At 36.5% G+C, this 18,342-nt stretch overlaps 1 protein-coding gene across 1 annotated transcript in view; it reads right to left on the bottom strand.

Moving 5' to 3' along the window:
• Positions 1-18,342, bottom strand: part of ITGA2 (integrin subunit alpha 2) — a 107,766-nt gene that overhangs the window by 58,012 nt on the left and 31,412 nt on the right. Inside the window, exons 3-6 of the mRNA XM_059173950.1 lie at positions 8,500-8,609; positions 5,777-5,868; positions 2,478-2,592; positions 2,188-2,315 (exon numbers count right to left, since the gene is read on the bottom strand). Coding sequence (XP_059029933.1) covers positions 2,188-2,315; positions 2,478-2,592; positions 5,777-5,868; positions 8,500-8,609 — 445 coding nt within the window. The remainder of the gene's footprint in view (positions 1-2,187; positions 2,316-2,477; positions 2,593-5,776; positions 5,869-8,499; positions 8,610-18,342) is intronic.

Genomic DNA, 18,342 nt, shown 5'->3' with positions numbered 1-18,342 from the left:
CTTATTTGAGACATCTGACAGACAGAACAACTTCTGAACAAGATGCTGAGGCACATTTCCTAATCCTTTAAATCAAGAAGGCCAAACACTTCTATTAGCATCCTTGTTCTCAGTGCTGAAATCATTCTCTATGCCTAGGAGTTGGGGGCTTTCAGAACAGGAAGTGGCTATAGGAGATCAGTGGTAAAAAGGTCTCTAAAATAGAGGTCAGTACATAAGGAAGGGCAAGGCCTGGATTTCTGAGTTCAATCAGCTACTCTTGTTAGGAAGCAATCAAGTAGGCACTGGGAAAATGTGAAAAATATGACATTGCTGAAGTCCTCTTTTTAGGATAGGATGTAAGACTTGGGAGAGAGGATGGATCAAAAATAATTTTAAGGATTTAAAAGCCTAAAATGAGAAGAAGATGTCAGTAACTGCCATAACAGCCCCAGAAATTCTGTGTGAGAAAGAGGAATGATGACCAGAAGACTTAAAGGAATGTAGTATTTTAGGACTTACAGAAAGGCCAAATTTAGAATAGAAGAAAAAGAGACTTTGTAAAGTGCCTCTAGAGATTAAGACGATGCATTGGGGGAGACAGATGAGAAGAGGAAGACCATAAATTCTGTTCAAGAGACCATTAAATACAGTAAATTTAGATATGGGGGTAATCCATTTAGAGACAGATATTTATGAAAATTTCTCTTCTAATGGGCCTTAACATGATGCTATACAGAAATCAGTGCTATACATAGTCTTTTTTTTTTTTTAAAGATTTTATTCATTTCCTCACACTCACGCGTGAGAGAGAGACCATGAGCTGGGGGAGGGGCAAAGGGAGAGGGATAAGGAGACTCCCTGCTGAGCATGGAGCTTGCTGTGGGGCTTGATTGGGGGGGGGGGCTCGATCCCAGGACCATAAGATCATGACCTGAGCTGAAGTCAGACACTTAACTGAGTCATCCAGATGCCCCCATACCTAGTCTTATTTATAGAATTTTCTGGCAAAAGCCCACAGTGAAACCGCCAAAGTTTCAGTGGACATTAGTGTCCTTTTGGTACTGAGAAGCAATGTCAATGGAAAAAATATATAAAGATATTTTGTAATACTGTATAGGAAGTCAGAAAATCAAATTTCAATATATTTAACTGCAAAGCATTGAGGGGAAAATGTTCCAACAATTGTTACTAGATGTTGGACACTAAGGCATCAGATGACAGGAACAACCCAAGAACTTCCACAGGTTACTGTGAACTGGTCCTTGTTGATGTTGGTTCAGTGTGCTTCTACAACCAGAATGAGCCATGAAATGGCAAATCCAATAAAAAAGAAAAAAAAAAAGACCCAGAACTTTAACAATAAATGCTATTCAGTTTTATTAAAGCAGGAAGCTTCTGTTCCTGTGGATATCTATCTCAAGAAGATAGAAAAGCAAATTAAGACTTGTTAAAACATAGATAGCTACACAAAACTACTGAAAGACTTGTCCTGCATAAAAAAGGAAGGACAGACTAAAATATGATAAAAGACTAAAAAATAATAAAAGATAGGATTATACTATCTATGGACTTCTTTATAAAAATCTAAGAATTCAAGGACAATTGTCAATTGCTAGCAAACAATACACAAAAGAAATTAATAATTAGTCTAAGTAGCTGTCAAGAAAAAAATACATAACTGGATTTCAAAATCTATTAATAAATTCATGAGTTATAAGAGGGAAAAATAAGCAACTAAAGAGAATTAAAATGCTATATCCCAGGGGCACCTGACTGTCTCAGTCAGTTAAGCATCTGACTCTTGGTTTCAGCTCAGGTCATGATCTCTCAGGGTTGTGAGATCTAGCTCCACGTCAGGCTTTGTGCTGGGTGTGGAGCCTGCTTGAGATTCTCTATCTCCCCCTCTGTTCCTCCCCTCACTACTCTCTCTCTCTCTCACACACACACACACACACTGCTATATCCTGCATCCAATGCTTACATTAGAAAAAGAAATCTAAAATCTCAAAGACCAGCATGGCACAAAGTCATAGACAGAACAACTTAATGTTTCAACTGAGAACAAGTTTCAATTAACAGTCAAGATGACCATTAAATGCATTTAATATAGGGATCTGACAAATGCAAAAATGAAGACCTCAAATCTAAGCATATTTTCTCAGAAAGAAAGCTGTGGGTTAGTGTATGTATTATTCAAATCCATACCTGTGTTTTTTTGGGGCCTATATCCAGGCCTTGGACAAATTTTTCTAAAAAATTCTTTACTGCTTCCCAGGGATAAATACTGTTTGATTCATCACATACAACCACAACATCTATGAGGGAAGGGCAGGCTACAGAGGAAAAGAGGAAAGAAACATTTCCATTGGTAATTCAGTCTTCACACTCATATGCAAATGGAACAAAGTAATCAAGTACTTGAGGGTACTTGATAAATCCCACCTTCCCCCTTCACGTAAGGTATTTCTCAGACCCACTGCACATTCATCACTTACTCTGAACTGCAGGTGCAAAACTGGTCAAGAGCTGAAAATCGGGACTGACGTCAGAACAGACCCCTGTTGTGTAATATTGACTTCCACACTGCTGTGCCCACAGGGGACCACACGTCTTCAAAGAAATGAGAGCAACGACAAAACATAGGGAAAACATGAGTCCTCTACGTCTCCATCTGTGAAACTCCGAGATCATTTCTATGGCTTTATAGGACACCAGGAATTGTCAACTCTTATAACTAACAGGTCAAACAAAGCCTTTCAGAGAAAGTGTCTCAGAAAGAAAGAACAACCAGAAGTAAGGGAGAAAGAAGGTAGAAGGTGGGCTGGGAGGCAGGTGTTGGGGGTGCAGGGAGAAGACCCTCAGGTCACCTCCAACCCCCAAGCTAGGGAAAGAGCTTTGGTCTCTCATCTTTGGTCTCTCAGTTACCTGGGCCTTGGGAGCTGAATCTGTAAATGAGGATAATCATACCTATTATCTTTTTAGGTTGCTGTAAAGATTAAGTGGGTCTGTAGATATAAAACATGTAGGACAGCATGGGGTAAATAGCAAATGGTCATAATTATGAGCCAGCATCACTGCTATTGTTATTCTTGAACACATATTATACTATTCATCTATACCACTACACTCTCAATATACTACCATTTGTACTATTCAGCAGAAGCCATAAGCCCACAAGCTCCAGGGCCAGGCAGGAACCTAGGAGTGTTGTGGGCTGGTATAGACCCCATGATGCATGAAGAACCCAGGCCTCAGACACAGGGACAGGCCACCATGGTGCCTGCCCATCGCCAGCCTTGCGAGATCTTTCCCATTTTCAAGGAGAGCCCAAGAGGACATATTTTTTGTGAAAATCCAGATTAAAAAAAAAAAAAAAAACACTCTATGGTCTAAACAAACACAGTGAGATTCCTGAACTGCCAGTTTTTAACTTTGTTCTGAAGTATTTCTTGGAGGACTTCTGATCCCTCTAATTCTACGACCTAAAACCTTCAGTCATCCAAACTGGCACTTGACTCCCTGCCCACACCAGACATTACAATTCTTCATATTCCCATCAACCCAGCCCCAAATCTCTTTTTCAGCAGCCTTTGAATGCCAAGAACTCCTGCTTCAATTGTGATTAAACCACATGGGAAACATTATATTAAATAATATTAAAATTTCTAGATGTAAAAGGACAAAAATGGGAACGAGAAATCTAGTCAAGATCTTAAAGAGCATCTTTACTTAAAGCTTTAAGTCAAAAGCTTTACTTTTTTACTTTAACTTTACTTAAAGCTGTGGATCAATTATTAAAACTTAACAAAAAAGTGTGAACTTGCAAAAAGCAGTTGAAAGAATAAAAGGGAATTTATTGGACCCAGTTTAATTGTTGGTCGCTCAAAGGAAAAACAGCTGTGGTCATCTTTCATGTTCAAGGAATAAGCCATTGTTGTTCCTCCTATAAAACTGTTTCATTTTATCACAGAACACGACATCAAAAACTAATGATGTACTGTATGGTGACTAACATAACATAATAAAAAAATTAAAAACTGATTCATTTTGCCAATCAGTTAGGAGACAATCACAACTGATGCCTGTGGTTAGTTTACCAAATACCAATTACCAATTGGTTAGATACCAATTACTGATTCCTAGATCCCTATCCCCAGTTGTTTTTTTAAAATCACCTCGAAAAACAATAGCTCATGAAGTATTCAAGATTTTTTTTTGTTTTAAAAGCAATGGAAAACAGCATTTAGAAGCTGAAATTAGAATATGCCAACTGTTAATGCCAGAACGACATTCCTGCTTTAAGCCCAGAACTTAGGAAGTTTCAAAAAAATGTGATGATTGTCAGTCTTTTCCACATAATTCTTAAGAGTATCTTAAGATTTTGACCTTTTAGGTATGTAAAGGAAGCTTTGGCTTTTTTTTTTTTCTTTTTTTCCTCTCTCTCCTTCCCTTGCTCTCTCTTCCATCCTTCTCTGCTTGCTACATAGGTCGTTAATCTCTGAAACATTCTCTAGCAATTTTAATTTACTTTATCTGAAGTTACACATTAAAAATTCTGAAGCACATCCTATAATTTTTATATTTTTATATTTTAATATTTTTAAAATTAAATTTTATTATATTTTAATATTTTCCTCTTCCTGACTTTATTCAACCTTAAAAACAAATAAGCAAACAAAAAAAAAAAGAGGAAGGCAACCTTATAAACACTCTGGAATATCATAAACCATGAAGATCATTGCAATATTCATTTATGCTTTGAATTACACAAATTATAAGCAATACCTGATGTCTAAATACCAATGTCAGAATACTAGTGTCTATTAATAAAAGTAGAATGAAATTGGTAACAATTGATTATATTTTTAGAATAATTTGGTTATACACATAGGCTTTTAGGTAAGCATGTCAATGACATAGAAATAACTAATGTAAAGCCAAACTATTAAGCATTCTATGGCTATTTTAACAGGGTAATATAACTAGTATCATCTATGAGCTGATGAAAATGCCTAATAAGTTTGGGTTTTTATTTGCCTTCAAAATTTTTCTTGGTATGTGATGGTTTTAATTTTTTAATATAGTCAAATCTTTTCAACAATTTCCTATATTATTTCTTCTGTTAGTTCTAAGATCAGAAACTCCTCCCTCTTTCAGAAAATTTCCATTTTCTTCCAGTTTTTAGTATTAACTCTTTAATTCACTTGTAAGTATATTTGGATATACAAGTTACTAACCAATTAATTGTCCCCAGACCACTTGTTAAAGAAGGTATTTTATCGCACTGATTTGTGATGTCTTTTCACAGCATTCTAGAAAATAAATGAGAGTAAACACTAACATGAAATAGGAAGAAACCCAGTCATGACTTAGATGATATCATATTTGCCAACAGTTATAGCAAAGGATTAAAGGCAGAAATACTCTTCAGGTTTGAAATGTACTCTCTGACTTAGCAGAACCTATCTTGAATGTTCCTATGGGAAGGAGAAATGAAACCTGGAATTCTGCTATTATCAACAAATGCTAAGCATACTCTCCAAGGGCAAAGAATTGGTATTCCTTGTGCTGTTTTTTTCTAAGATGTTTTGTGGCATTGGTTTTGCTGAATATCTGAAGAAGTCTACACATCAAAAGAAGGGCATTTCATGTTGGATATCCACATTGCACGATTTATCCAAAAGCAAACTCGAACATTTAAGTATCGAGATTTGATTTGATAGATGGGATGGCAAGAAGACCCTAACTTCATACTTTCTTGAAATGGATGAGAATTTGAAAGGTAAACACTCACGAGAAATCCTCCGGTTCCCATGTTCCTTGTGAGTGTCAAGCCGAGGCTCATGTTGGTTTTCATTTCAGTAACATTGGGAATGCTTGTGGAAGCTTTCAAAGGGAAAAAGATTTTAAAAAGTGAATAAAACTTCATTTATTTAAACTTGTTAAAAAACAAACAAACAAACCACATGCTGATGTTTATGTGTAGCATGTATGAATTTAGTGTCCCATATCCAGGTACTCACATTATATAATCATAGGCAAAGAAATGAGGGTCCCTCACTCATCTGGCAGCTTGTGCACTTAAATGTGTGAGGTTACAGAATGTCAGATATTAGGGGCTGGTGGGTGGAAAGGGTATGACTTCTAGGCATTTAAATTTAAATTTTTTAAAAACAAAGTGCTGGCCAAACAAAACATATCTGAGGACAGTATTTGGTCTCCAATTTGCTAACATACTCTTTTCAAGGTTACGACTGCTCCATCTAATGTTTTATGATGGATCAGAAAAAAAAAAAAAAGTCCTTAAAGTGTCATCAAAAAAAAAAAAAAAAAAAAAGAAAGAAAGAAAAGAAAATGCCATACAGTAGAATCTGGAGCAAAGCACCAATGAGTGAATTTTAAAAGGAAATAGTGAGATTAACCATGTAAAATAATAAATACACCTCCCCAACCTTCTCTCTCCCACTGAACTAGGGTATCATCCACTGTAGCCATTCTTGAGCTATGGAGCATTGCAATTCTTTTCAATAGTATTATTTACTCAAGTTCTCTAATCTCTGCCAAGCCAACACTGCCACTTTCATTTATCCCCCTTGATCCAGGGTGATTGTTTTATTATCTTTATTTAAAGGTCATTCTTGGAACTTCCTCCTTGTTCTCTCTTTCCCTTGTGTCTTTGAGAAGGGAGAAATCTTTCTAAGAATAATTTTCGCACAGAGCAGTGATGTTAATTCCAACCACTTAATTCAATTCTTGACTAATGGTTACTCCCTTTTATCACTTCCTTCTATTCTTCCTATACACAAGATCATCTCCTTTCCATTAAGAAAATCTTCACTCAACCCTGCTACTCCATGGAAATACTTTCCCAAGTCTTCACTCTGTAACTTCTAGAAATAAAGGTCTACCTTTAGTTGTAGAACTTGCTCATACCTCACAGGCTCCTAAATTCACTGTGACCTATTTCTCCCCTCAACACTACTAGATTGATACTCTAGGCAAGAAAGTTGCAAAGTGTGATCTGCTGGAGTGCAGAAAGAAAATAATGAAACTGCTATGTGTATGTTTTTATTCTTTTAAATTTATTTTTTTAAACCTTATTTATTTGTTTGTTTGTTTCAAGAGTAGAATTTAGTGATTTATTGCTTACATATAACGCCTCATGCTTATTCTTTTTTTAAAAAAAATACTTTATTTATTTATTTGACAGAGATCACAAGTAGGCAGAGAGGCAGGCAGAGAGAGAGAGAGGAAGCTCTCTCCCTGTGGGGCAGAGAGCCCAATGAGGGACTCGATCCCAGGACTCTGGGATCGTGACCTGAGCCAAAGGCAGAGGCTTTAACCCACTGAGCCACCCAGGAGCCCCCCTTGTGCTTATTCTTATAAATTCTTTTATAATATTAAAAAATAGAAAATATATACATTGGGATGTGTTCAAAAGTTAGAGGTGATATGATACATTGGGGTGATATAATAAAATGTTTGAACTATGTAATAAACCTTTGAGCATTCCTCATTAATGTGTATATTTTTATTATTTTTAGAAACATTATGTATTACTTATGTTTTATATAGATGAGTGTTCAAAATGTTTGGAGATCATTGATCTAGCTCACTCATTATCTCCTTGTATAAGCTGACGATTGTACTCAGTCTTCACACCGTTCAACCCCTATAGCATTTGACAGCACTGATATTCCTTCCATCCCATGTTTATTGAGCTCCTATTATATGCCAGAAATGATACTAGTAATTAGGTACACATAAATGTGCAAGAAACATGCCCTTACTTCTAAGTAATCACTGTTTTTGAATCTCTACTTTCCCTTGATTCCTTTACACTGTATTTTCCTAATCCAGGCTTTAGTTCTTTAGAACCCTAAGCCTCCTCAGTGCTGTTTTGTTGTTGTTGTTTTGTTTTGTTTTTATATGATGATGATGATTTAATTGAGTAATTTTTTAGATGCACCAGGAAACATTGCATGGAAACATGACTTGTTTAGCTTTTTAGTCTTGCACCTTTAATAACTTTTGCATTAACAGAAATCATCTGAGATATGGATAATTAAAATAGCAGTTCCAAACAATTCCAAAGTATTCCAAATAGTGACCAGAAACAAGTGTTTCTCTGCATCTCCAAATGCAATATTAGTATTGACAGGTCTATACCTAATGATTTGTTTTGAGGTGGGAGAGAGCTATGGAGAGACTTTGATATCTGTAAATAATCAGCAAAATAATCCTAAACATTGATGGAAACTGGTCCATAGTCTGGGGGTAGATGGTTCAAGAGGCAGCACATTTCTCATGCATCTTATTAAATCAGGTCTTTAAGCTATGTTGGAAATTTGGATCCAACTAGACCTCATATAACTAAAGATATAAAGGCAAAAAAGCTGTCTATATTCTTTAAGACAGACTATGATTGATTTTGGTGGTTTTTTTTTTTTTTTTGCTAGAGTTATAACAAATGAGATCTTGTCATCTCTTAAAAAAATATTGCCAATTACCACTTACTTTCTAAATTCAGTTTTTCGCATGTAGCAGTGGACAAATCAACAGGACATTTATACACATCTCCCATTCGGTTCTCAGGAAAGCCACTCCAAGGGGAACCAACCAGTAACCTAGAAACAGGAATTTTTTTTTTTCATTAGATGTAAAATATTAGTATAGTTTCTTAAAGGCTAAAACTGGCCACAAAACAATGGCCACATTTAGCTCCAATTTTTAACAAGAAAGTAGTTTATATTTGTTCAGCTATAATTTGTTCTTTTTCCTTTTCTCTTAGCTGATCAAGTTTCTTAATGAATATCTGCAATACAATATAGAAACATCTTGCAGGCCACAAATGTGACCTGCATACGTAATTTAAGATTTTCTAGTAGTCACACGAATACAATAAAAAGCAAAGGTAATGTTCACTTAAATAACACATTTTATCTAACTTGATATATCCAAACTAGTATGCAATCATTATAAATAAAAATTATTAATGAGATATGTGACATTCTTTTTTCCATACTAAGTTTTTGAAATTTAGTATTTTGTACTCAGAGCACAAAGCAGTCCAGAGAGCACAAATCAATATGGAAAAGGAACATTTCAAGTCCTCAGTAGCCACGTGTGGCTAGTGGCTGCCGTACTGGTCAGCACAACTTAAAAGAATGAAGCAATATTAAAACCAAAAGCAAAAACTAACATTTTTTGAGTGCTTTTCTTGTCCTAAGTATTTTCATATGTTACTTTACTTGGGGAGCGGATGAGTTATCTAAGTGGTTTTCCTATTTCTTGTCTATATAAGAGGATTCTTAGCAAAAACACAGAGCAAACATAAGATGGAGCTTTCCTTAGGTGTAACATGTTTGTAACCAGGACACAGGATGCAGCGGTTGGAGACTGGAGTTCACATCCTCCTTTTGGTTAGTTTAATTTCCTACAGAGCTTCTCCACTAAAGACTAAGTGTTTCCCCATGGAGCCACTCACCTAACATTTCTGTTCACAGAAGAATAGACAGAAAGAGTCCATGTAAACAGTCTGATCTTCAGAATCTATAGTAGGTGAATTACTCAGTAGTATTCAGTTACTAAGGAAGATATTTGATTCAATGTATTTTTTTTCCTTGTCAGGGTTGGAGGATTAGATGAAACCTAAATTCTTTCATGAGCCTTCTGTATAAATATTTAATCATTGTTGATTAAACAACATGTGCCTCACATTGAGGTTACCAAAAGTCTAAGGTGCACACCTGTCTACTAAATATAGCAAAATTGTTTAAGATGCATGACAAGTAAAACAATAACAATACAAGTGAACAGAAAGATATAAAATAAGTTCATCTCTGGAACAAACATTAAAATGGTCCGAGGATGCAAAAATGGATACTGAAGGATGTAGGAGGCAGCCATCATTCTCAGCAGAAGGAAGAGTGTGAATAATTACGGAAAGAGGAAAATACAGTTTACTTTGAAAGACAGTTAATGATTCACACAGTTAGTGAGAGCTAAGTGTAACTGATTCTGAAGTCCAGTCTCTTAACCCTTAACTTATTCTCCTTCCTGTTATCTGCACCAAGGCCTGCCATAGGGCCCAGATTGGGAAAACTATCTGGACTAATGGGCTGGGTTCCAGAACAATCAAGGAGTAGATCTGGAATCTGATGGTCAGGCCACGCCTATTGCGAGGGTGTGGCTGCGTGGTGTGTTAGGAGGCTGGGGTCTAGGAGGACACCAGCCAACGTGATCTTGTAGGAGCACATCCACACTGTGGGCCCGGGATGTACTGTTCATAATGTAGGTAAGGGCAGATTATGTTCAAATAGCACTAAATGTGGCAATTTGGGCAACTTTTATTATACACATATTCCATCCATCCTCACCAGCCCAGGGGCAGGCAAGAATAAAAGTAAAGTGTTTCTCACTAAAATTTAACAATTTGTTCTTCAGAGCCTTCAGCAGCAAAGCACCATCAGCTACCTACTTCTCACTGAGAAAGCTCAAAAGCTCTTGGTGTTTCCTCTTGATTAAGTGTTCCCTGGACACCCCTTCCTGCCTCACTTCCTTCAACCTCACCAAAGGATTTGGGATTTGATAATCTCACATGCAGGAGGGGGTATGACATCTCCACTACTGCTGCGAGAGCTATGGCCTCCTACATGAATCCAATGGGAAGAAGAGAGGAAAAGAAGCACCTGCATAACTCTGTGCCTCTTAACTCAAAGGATGTGAAAATACTTGTAAATCTCTCAAAGAATCTCTGACAGTATGATGCCATGTTAACCTCATAACATAACAGATACCAGTGGAAAACCAGATCATTTTGGTGACTGGTAAAGAACCAGGGTGTCCTCATCATATAGGACTCATTCTTTCAATATAGCGAACCACATTAGTAAGTAGCCTCCAGGTCATAATAGTAACTACAGAGAACGTTTCAAAGACCATTGTCAACTCCTTTATTGGCAACATTTCCAGTAGACTTTCGTCATTTCTACCAGCAGGCCTCAGTGAAATCCTGGTTCCTGACAATTCATCCTTCTAAGGAAAGGTTATGACATCACCAGTGGCTACTCCAAGGAAATTGTGACACTCCTGCATTACTCAGACAGGAAGATGAGGGAGGCTGGTATATTTATCTATAAAATCTTATGTAATCAGCCGTAACAGGAAGCAACATGCCAGGAGAAAATGTTACCAAGGTAGAGAATAGGATAGGTGAATGAGTAAACCCTGCTGAAATATGGCAAAACATCTTTGAAGGAATGGATCTAATGTTGCAACCAGACACAAGAGCTGTATGAACAGTCATGTGTGCTGATTCTCAAAACAAAACAAAATCCCAAGATATAAACTCTCTTTCCTACAGTGAAACTGGGAATTCTTCCAAGATGACTTAAAATAACACTTACTGTTCAATTATCTTGTGGGGAAATAGTGATTATGTAGAGTCCAAAACACAGTCAATTTGCCCACCTCCAGTGAAATTCAAAATACTTTGTTTAGTTAGTAAACAGTATTTATGGAGGTGTAGGTAGTTTTAAACCCACAATCCAGGGGCTGTTATAAATATCTTCCTTTGGTCTGTGAGTCTATAAACTCTCCAAGTGTTCCTTTAATACTAGCGATTTTTCTAGAGATTATTGACAGAGGTGTACTTAAAATACTAGGGCAAAACATGTTTTCTTTGATTCAACAAAGATTTTTTAAAAAATCCTGTGGCGCTGAAATTTTGCACAACTCCAAGGTATACCATTTCCATATAAATAGAGTGCTCTGACCTTGTTAAGTATGCAACCTGTGCAGCTATATATGGTGGCCAAACCTACTATGTGCCAGACCTGATTTTAGGCACTGGGGATACATCAGTGAATAAATCAGTCAAGCATTTCTGATCTCATGGAGCTTACATTCTAGTGGGGGAAAAACAGACAATAAATTTAAGAAGCATATAAAACATGTCATGATGGTGATCAGTGGGAAAAAGGAACAAGACAGAAGTGTGGCATGGAGGGTGTGGTATAATCTTTATTAGAATAGTCACAAAAGGCCTCACTGAGAAGGTGCCATTTAAGCAAAGACTTGAAGGAAGTGAAGGAGTAAACCATAAGACTCTGGTGGAAGATTACTAGGCTGTGGGAACAGCAAGTGCAAAAGCCCTGTGGTCGGACCACAGTGTATGAGGAAGAATGTGGGAGGAGATGCGGTGAGATTGGTAATGAGGCCAGGTCCCATAAGATTGGTATGAAATTCTAAGAACATGGCTTTGCCTCTGAGTGACATGAGAAAGCCATTGGAGGGTTTTTAGCACAGTGGTGATGTGATCTGACATTTTTAGAAGGATTGTGAAGGCTGCCTTGTTGAGAATTACTGCACTAGGCAAAGGTGAAGCTGGTGAAACACTTCAGAGGCAAATGCAAAATCCAGACAAGAGGTGATGAGGGTCTCCTACAGGGCTGGTGAGAAGTGATCTTATTTTAGATATATTCTGAAGGTGGGGCTAGCAGAATTTCTCAAGAGATTAGGTTTTAAATACACACACCCACACACACGCACATACACACACAGTCAAGGATGACTCCAAGTTTTCTCTGCTGAGAATCTAGAAGGAACCAAGTGGTCAAGATCAGATAAGGGGGATACCTTAGAGCAAGATTTTGAGATAGGGTGAGCTCAAGAGCTCAGGATGAGGTTTTTTTTTTTTTTTTAAGATTTTATTTATTTATTTGAGAGAGAGACAGTGAGAGAGAGCATGAGCAAGGAGAAGATCAGAGGGAGAAGCAGACTCCACATGGAGCTGGGAGCCCGATGTGGGACTCGATCCCAGGACTCCGGGATCATGACCTGAGCTGAAGGCAGTCATCCAACCAACTGAGTCACCCAGGCGTCCCAGCATGAGGTATTTTAACTTGAGATACCTACAGACATCCAAGGGGATATTTTACTTAGGATTATAAACCTATTGTATATAGTACATTATTACAAGAAATTTCTAAGTCTATAGTTTATTAAGTGTAAATACTATTCCTTACATTGGTTAGTTCCAAGCCACTGATGACCCAAGGGGTCTGGTGAGTTCTATACAGCTACGTGCTTCCTGCTTGTAATGTAAAAGGAGTTTATGATGCAAAGAAATCACCTGCGAAGACTTCAAGTCTCCAGGAAGGAGGAAGACAGGTAAAGAGAGTGCATTTTTAGCTCCCGGTTGGGAAATACTGTTGTTATAAATTTAGAAGTTAAACCCTCTGGCATGTGTTGAAAGGCAATTTTAGTTTCTAAACTTCATTATGCTACCTCAGACTCCTTTGGCTGCCAGACTACTTCCTTAAATAGGAGATGGCTAAACCCTCAAAGTCTTTCAGTTCCCTGATGTGGAGTCTACCAACCTCATTATTGCTAAAACATCTTAAGCCTATTGTTCTGTTTCATAAAAAGCCTGGAAATTAGCTTTTGCACTGGAAGCAAATGAATCAAATAAAAGCTGATTCTGTTATGCTGACTCATCTAACATGTGGCTTTTCTAAAGTTAAAATCAAAAGCTGATATATTCAATTTAAAGCCTCGTGATGACATAAATCCCACATTCATTGAAGGGCAGGAAGGATTTTTAAGACCACCACATTTTTGTAAATCAAAGCCCATGAGATAGTACTTCCATCAACATACTTTGGCAGATGGTTGTTTTATCAATGATAGAATTTGGAAAAGCAACATTTATATACTGCTTTATAGTTTATAAAGTACTTTTTATGTACAGTTTTCTTTAATCCTTATAAATAAAGGTCAGGTGTTTTAATTATTCCTGTTTTCCTATTTTAAAAAAACCAAGTCTAAGTGTCTAATTGGCAACAAAGTCTAGATCTGCACCTGTGTCCTTTCATTGCAAACCCCTGATTCTTTCTATCACAGTTAAGTTCTTCTTAGAACTCTTGTAGAGGACTAATACTCATTGTTTGCCCATCTTATTGGCCATAAACAAATTAACAGTTTCCACCTGTGCCACTTTGTATTCCCCAAATCCCTCTTTGGATGGAGTTAGACTAATGGAAAAGTTTCATACAACTGGTCACCAGGAAGGTGTGCATGTGTAAGCCCCATTCATTTTTGTAAATGAACTTTGTTCCAGGAACAGACATTCAGGCGTTAACACAGTGGAAAGCTTTAAATTATAAGACAAGCTAGCGAGGCATGGAGAATATTTACAGATCACTGAAGGTCTCCAGACATTAGGGAGTAGAGGATCTATCCCTTATGAAAGTCACAAAAGATATGTGTGTGTGCGTGTGTGTGTGTGTGTGTGTGTGTAGGTATACATACAAATTTGTGTCCAGAGTGGGGGAAGGGAGAAACAAATCAGAGCAGGGATATTTAAAGTGCTTTTCTGCTACAGATTTTTTACTTATGATAAATAACAGAAAACATGGAACCAATTTAGCCATAAAGATTATTTAAACTTGTGGAAAAGAAATGAACAACTATGGTATAATAAATGTAGGTGCATCAACACCAGAGTGGTCCATGGGGTTCTAAAAGGTCCTTGGTTCACTATTCTGCCCCTCCTGCCTGCCTAGAGAAGATCTTTGTTTATAGGAGACATGCCATTTTGCACATCTGTATTAAAAGTGTTGAGTGGTGGTTTAATTATATGGCAATAACATAATAATTATTTATAACATATTAAGTTTTTAAGCTTAAAAGTTTAAGACTATTATAGTCAGACTTCTAATGCCTTTCCAGAATAAAAAATTGGACTACTTTCAAGTTAGTAAAAATAAAATATAATGAAAGAACAAAAAGGAATACATATCTATGTCATGTGTTTAAAATAAAAGCAAACTCTGAGAATAAACAAAGTAAGCACAGTAAATGGTACTGCCAAGACACCCTAATGGCAAGAGAATTTTATCTTTGGAAAAAGACATAAAGGATGATATTGGCTAATATTTAAAGGCCATAGACATGATTATTTTGGAAAAGGGATCAGAATAGCATTCTTGGCCAAGAAGAAGAAGAAATGGACTGAAGCTAATCCAATATGCATGGAAGCTAATCGATGACAGATGAGAAATGGTTGAGAAACAGGCAGTGGAGAGAGGTAGGAAGGAACTGATTTTCAAGAAATCCTGATTTTCTTCCTATGTATTTTTACATAATGCTAAGGAGAGCACTTTACATATGCACAGTGACTTAGTTTTTTTTTTTAAACAGTGGATATAATTTATTTCTTTTTTTAAAACAGTGATATCGTTTATTTCTGGTTTTTTTTTTTACGTTTTTATTTTAATTCCAGTTAGTTAACACACAGTGTAATATTAGTGGCAGGTGTACCATCTAGTGATTCAGCACTTCCATATGTACCCCTGTGCTCATCACAAGTGCCCTCCTTCATCCCCAACACAAGTTTCACCCATTCTCCCACCCCCACGTCTCCTCTTGTAACCATCAGTTTGCTCTCCATAATTAAGAGTCTGTTTTTGGACTTTCTCTCTCTCTCTTTTTCCTTTTGTTTATTTGTTTTGTTTCTTAAATTCCACATAATTGTGAAATCATAGTATTTGTCTTTCTCCAAGTTATTTCACTTAGCATTATACTCTCTACATCCATCTATGCTATTGCAAATGGTAAGATTTCATTATTTTCTATGGCTGAATAATATTTCCACATTCTATATCCATTCATCAATAGATGGACACTTGGGCTGCTTCCATACCTTGGCTCTTGTAAATAACACTGCTATAAACACAGAAGTGCATATATCCCTTTGAATTAGTGTTTTTGTATTCTTTGGGTAAATACTGGTAGTGCAAATACTAGATTGTGGGACAGTTCTATTTTTAACTTTTTCCTCAAAAAACTCTAAACTGTTTTCCACAGTGGCTGCACCAGTATGCATTCCCACCAACAGTGCAAGAAGGTTTCCCTTTCTCCACATTCTTGCCAACATCTGTTTTCTTGTGTTTTGATCTTACTTATTTGGACAGGTGTGAAGTGATATATCATAATAGACTTGATTTGCATTTCCCTGATGATAAGTGATTATGAACAGCTTTTCATGTGCTTGCTGGCCATCTGTATGCCTTCTCTGGAGAAACGTCTATTCATGTCTTTTGCCCATTTAAAAAAAAAATAGGATTTATTTATCTATTTATTTTTTGGTTGTTGAGTTCCACAAGTTCTTTTTTTTTTCTTTTTTTCAGGCCCCATGCCTAGCATGGAGCCCAATGTGGGGTTTGAACTCATAACCCTGAGATCAAGAGCTGAGCTGAAATCAAGAGTCAGATGCTTAAGTGACTGAGCCACCAGGTGTTACAAGTCCCATAAGTTCTTTATATATTTTGCATACTAACCCTTTATCAGATATGTCATTTGCAAATGTCTTCTCCCATTCAGTAAGTTGCCTTTTGATTTTTTTGATTGTTTCCTTCACTATGCAGAAGTTTTTTATGTTGATGTAGTCCCAACAGTTTTGTTTCCCTTCCCTCAGGAGGCATCTCAAGAAAAAAATGCTATGGCTGATGTCAAATAGTTCTACTGCCTGTGTTCTCATCTAAAATTTTGATGGTCTCTTGTCTCTTCAGGTCTTTAGGCTTCTTTAGGTCTTTAATAGTTTCTTTAGGTCTTTAAACCCATTTTGAATTTATTTTTGTATATGGTATAAGAAAGTTATTTCCTCTTTCATGTAGCTGTCTAGTTTCTCCAACATCATTTGTTGAAGAGATTGCCTTTTTCCTGCTTTACTGAAGATTAAGTGACTGTAGAGTTGTAGGCTTATTTCTGGTTTTCTCTTCTGTTTCACTATTTTTGTACCAGTACCTTACTGTTTTGATCACTACAGTGTTATAACTAGAAGTCTAGAATTGTAATGCCTCCAGCTTTGCTCTGGTGATTCAGGGCCTTTTGGGGTTCCATACAAATTTTAGGATTGTGTATTCTAGCTCGAAAAATGCTGTAGGTATTTTGATAGGGATTCCACTAAATGTGTAGACTGCTTTGGGTCGTATAGAAATTTTAACAGTATTTGTTCTTCTAATCCATGAGCATGGAATATCTTCCCATTTCTTTGAGTCATCTTCAATTTCTTTCATTAGTGTTTTACAGTTTTCTGAGTATAGAAAACTGTACTCTTTGGTTAGATTTATTCCTAAAGTGGTTTGGTTTTTGAAGTGATTTACTTTCTTCTTCTTCTTCTGTTTTTTTTTTAACTAAGCTACAGATTTTATTTGGATTTCACCAGTGAAGTTCTTTACTTTTATACTCTCACAAGGTGCTCAAAACATTCCAGTTTGGTAGGAATGGCCCTCTCTTTTGTGCTCCAGAGAGGGTGTGTGCCTTTTTCAAAGTCACCCAGCTAGGGGTGGGGAAACTAAGGGTAAAACCCTTGTGCTCTGGCTCCTGACTTACATGACAAACTTCTGTCCACGAGAGAATGAAAAGACAGATGGGAACTGTCATCGCTGTTCAGGCAACGCTGTTTTGTAACAGAAATTTTAATTCAAAATACTGAATGAAGTTGATCTTACTTTATCAAGTTTACATGACAATAGAATTAAATATTTTTTATAAATGCCAATTACCTTTTACCACTCTCTTTTTTGGATACTTAAAAAAATATGTACACTTGGAACATCTTATCTCTGTTTTGCATTAATCTACCATCTGCACATTACTTCTTAGCTCTGTAATCTTAGGCAAACTACTTAACATTTCTAAGTTTCAATCCCCTCATTTGTAAAAGGAGTGATAATAGAGCCATTGTGAGTATTACATGTTCAGCAAAGAAAGAGTACTCAGTACTTTTAAATATTACAAATATCAGTAAATAACAAGTACTGTTATTCCCAACCTACATATGGCATAATCTTTGGTATGTGTTATAAAACTGAGTATTTCTTATTCATCTAAAATTCTCTCCCATATCTCTTATAGACAAGCTGTTATAACACACATAGAGTTTTATTCATATTTTTCTTAGTTAAAAAAGTTAGAACTATAATATAAGCTCATACATAATGGAATTTTTTATTGGCCATAACACATGTTCATTATATTTCTCTTTTTTTCTTTAGGAACAAGTATGCACCAGTCCTTGCTGACCCAAGAAACTACATCTCTCCCACTGGAAATACCCCTTGTTTCCAGACAGTTTCTGTTACACAAGTGACTGTTCTAAGGTTTTTGAGTCATATAATGAGCTCAGACTGTTCATGCGGCAGGCCTTTGGATTAGACAAACAGAGACAGTACATATCACCACAAGCTTCCAGGAAATGACTTTAAACATATCTCAATCCTTTGTATAATTGCTTCTGATAAGAATTGCCTCATCTACATTTGTATATCCTGTGTATACAATGGGGGCTTCAAA

Source organism: Mustela lutreola, chromosome 5, assembly GCF_030435805.1.
Source record: "Mustela lutreola isolate mMusLut2 chromosome 5, mMusLut2.pri, whole genome shotgun sequence".
Taxonomy (NCBI): domain Eukaryota; kingdom Metazoa; phylum Chordata; class Mammalia; order Carnivora; family Mustelidae; genus Mustela; species Mustela lutreola.
Note: the sequence above shows the minus strand (reverse complement) of the source record. Positions and strands in the feature narration are given on the sequence as shown.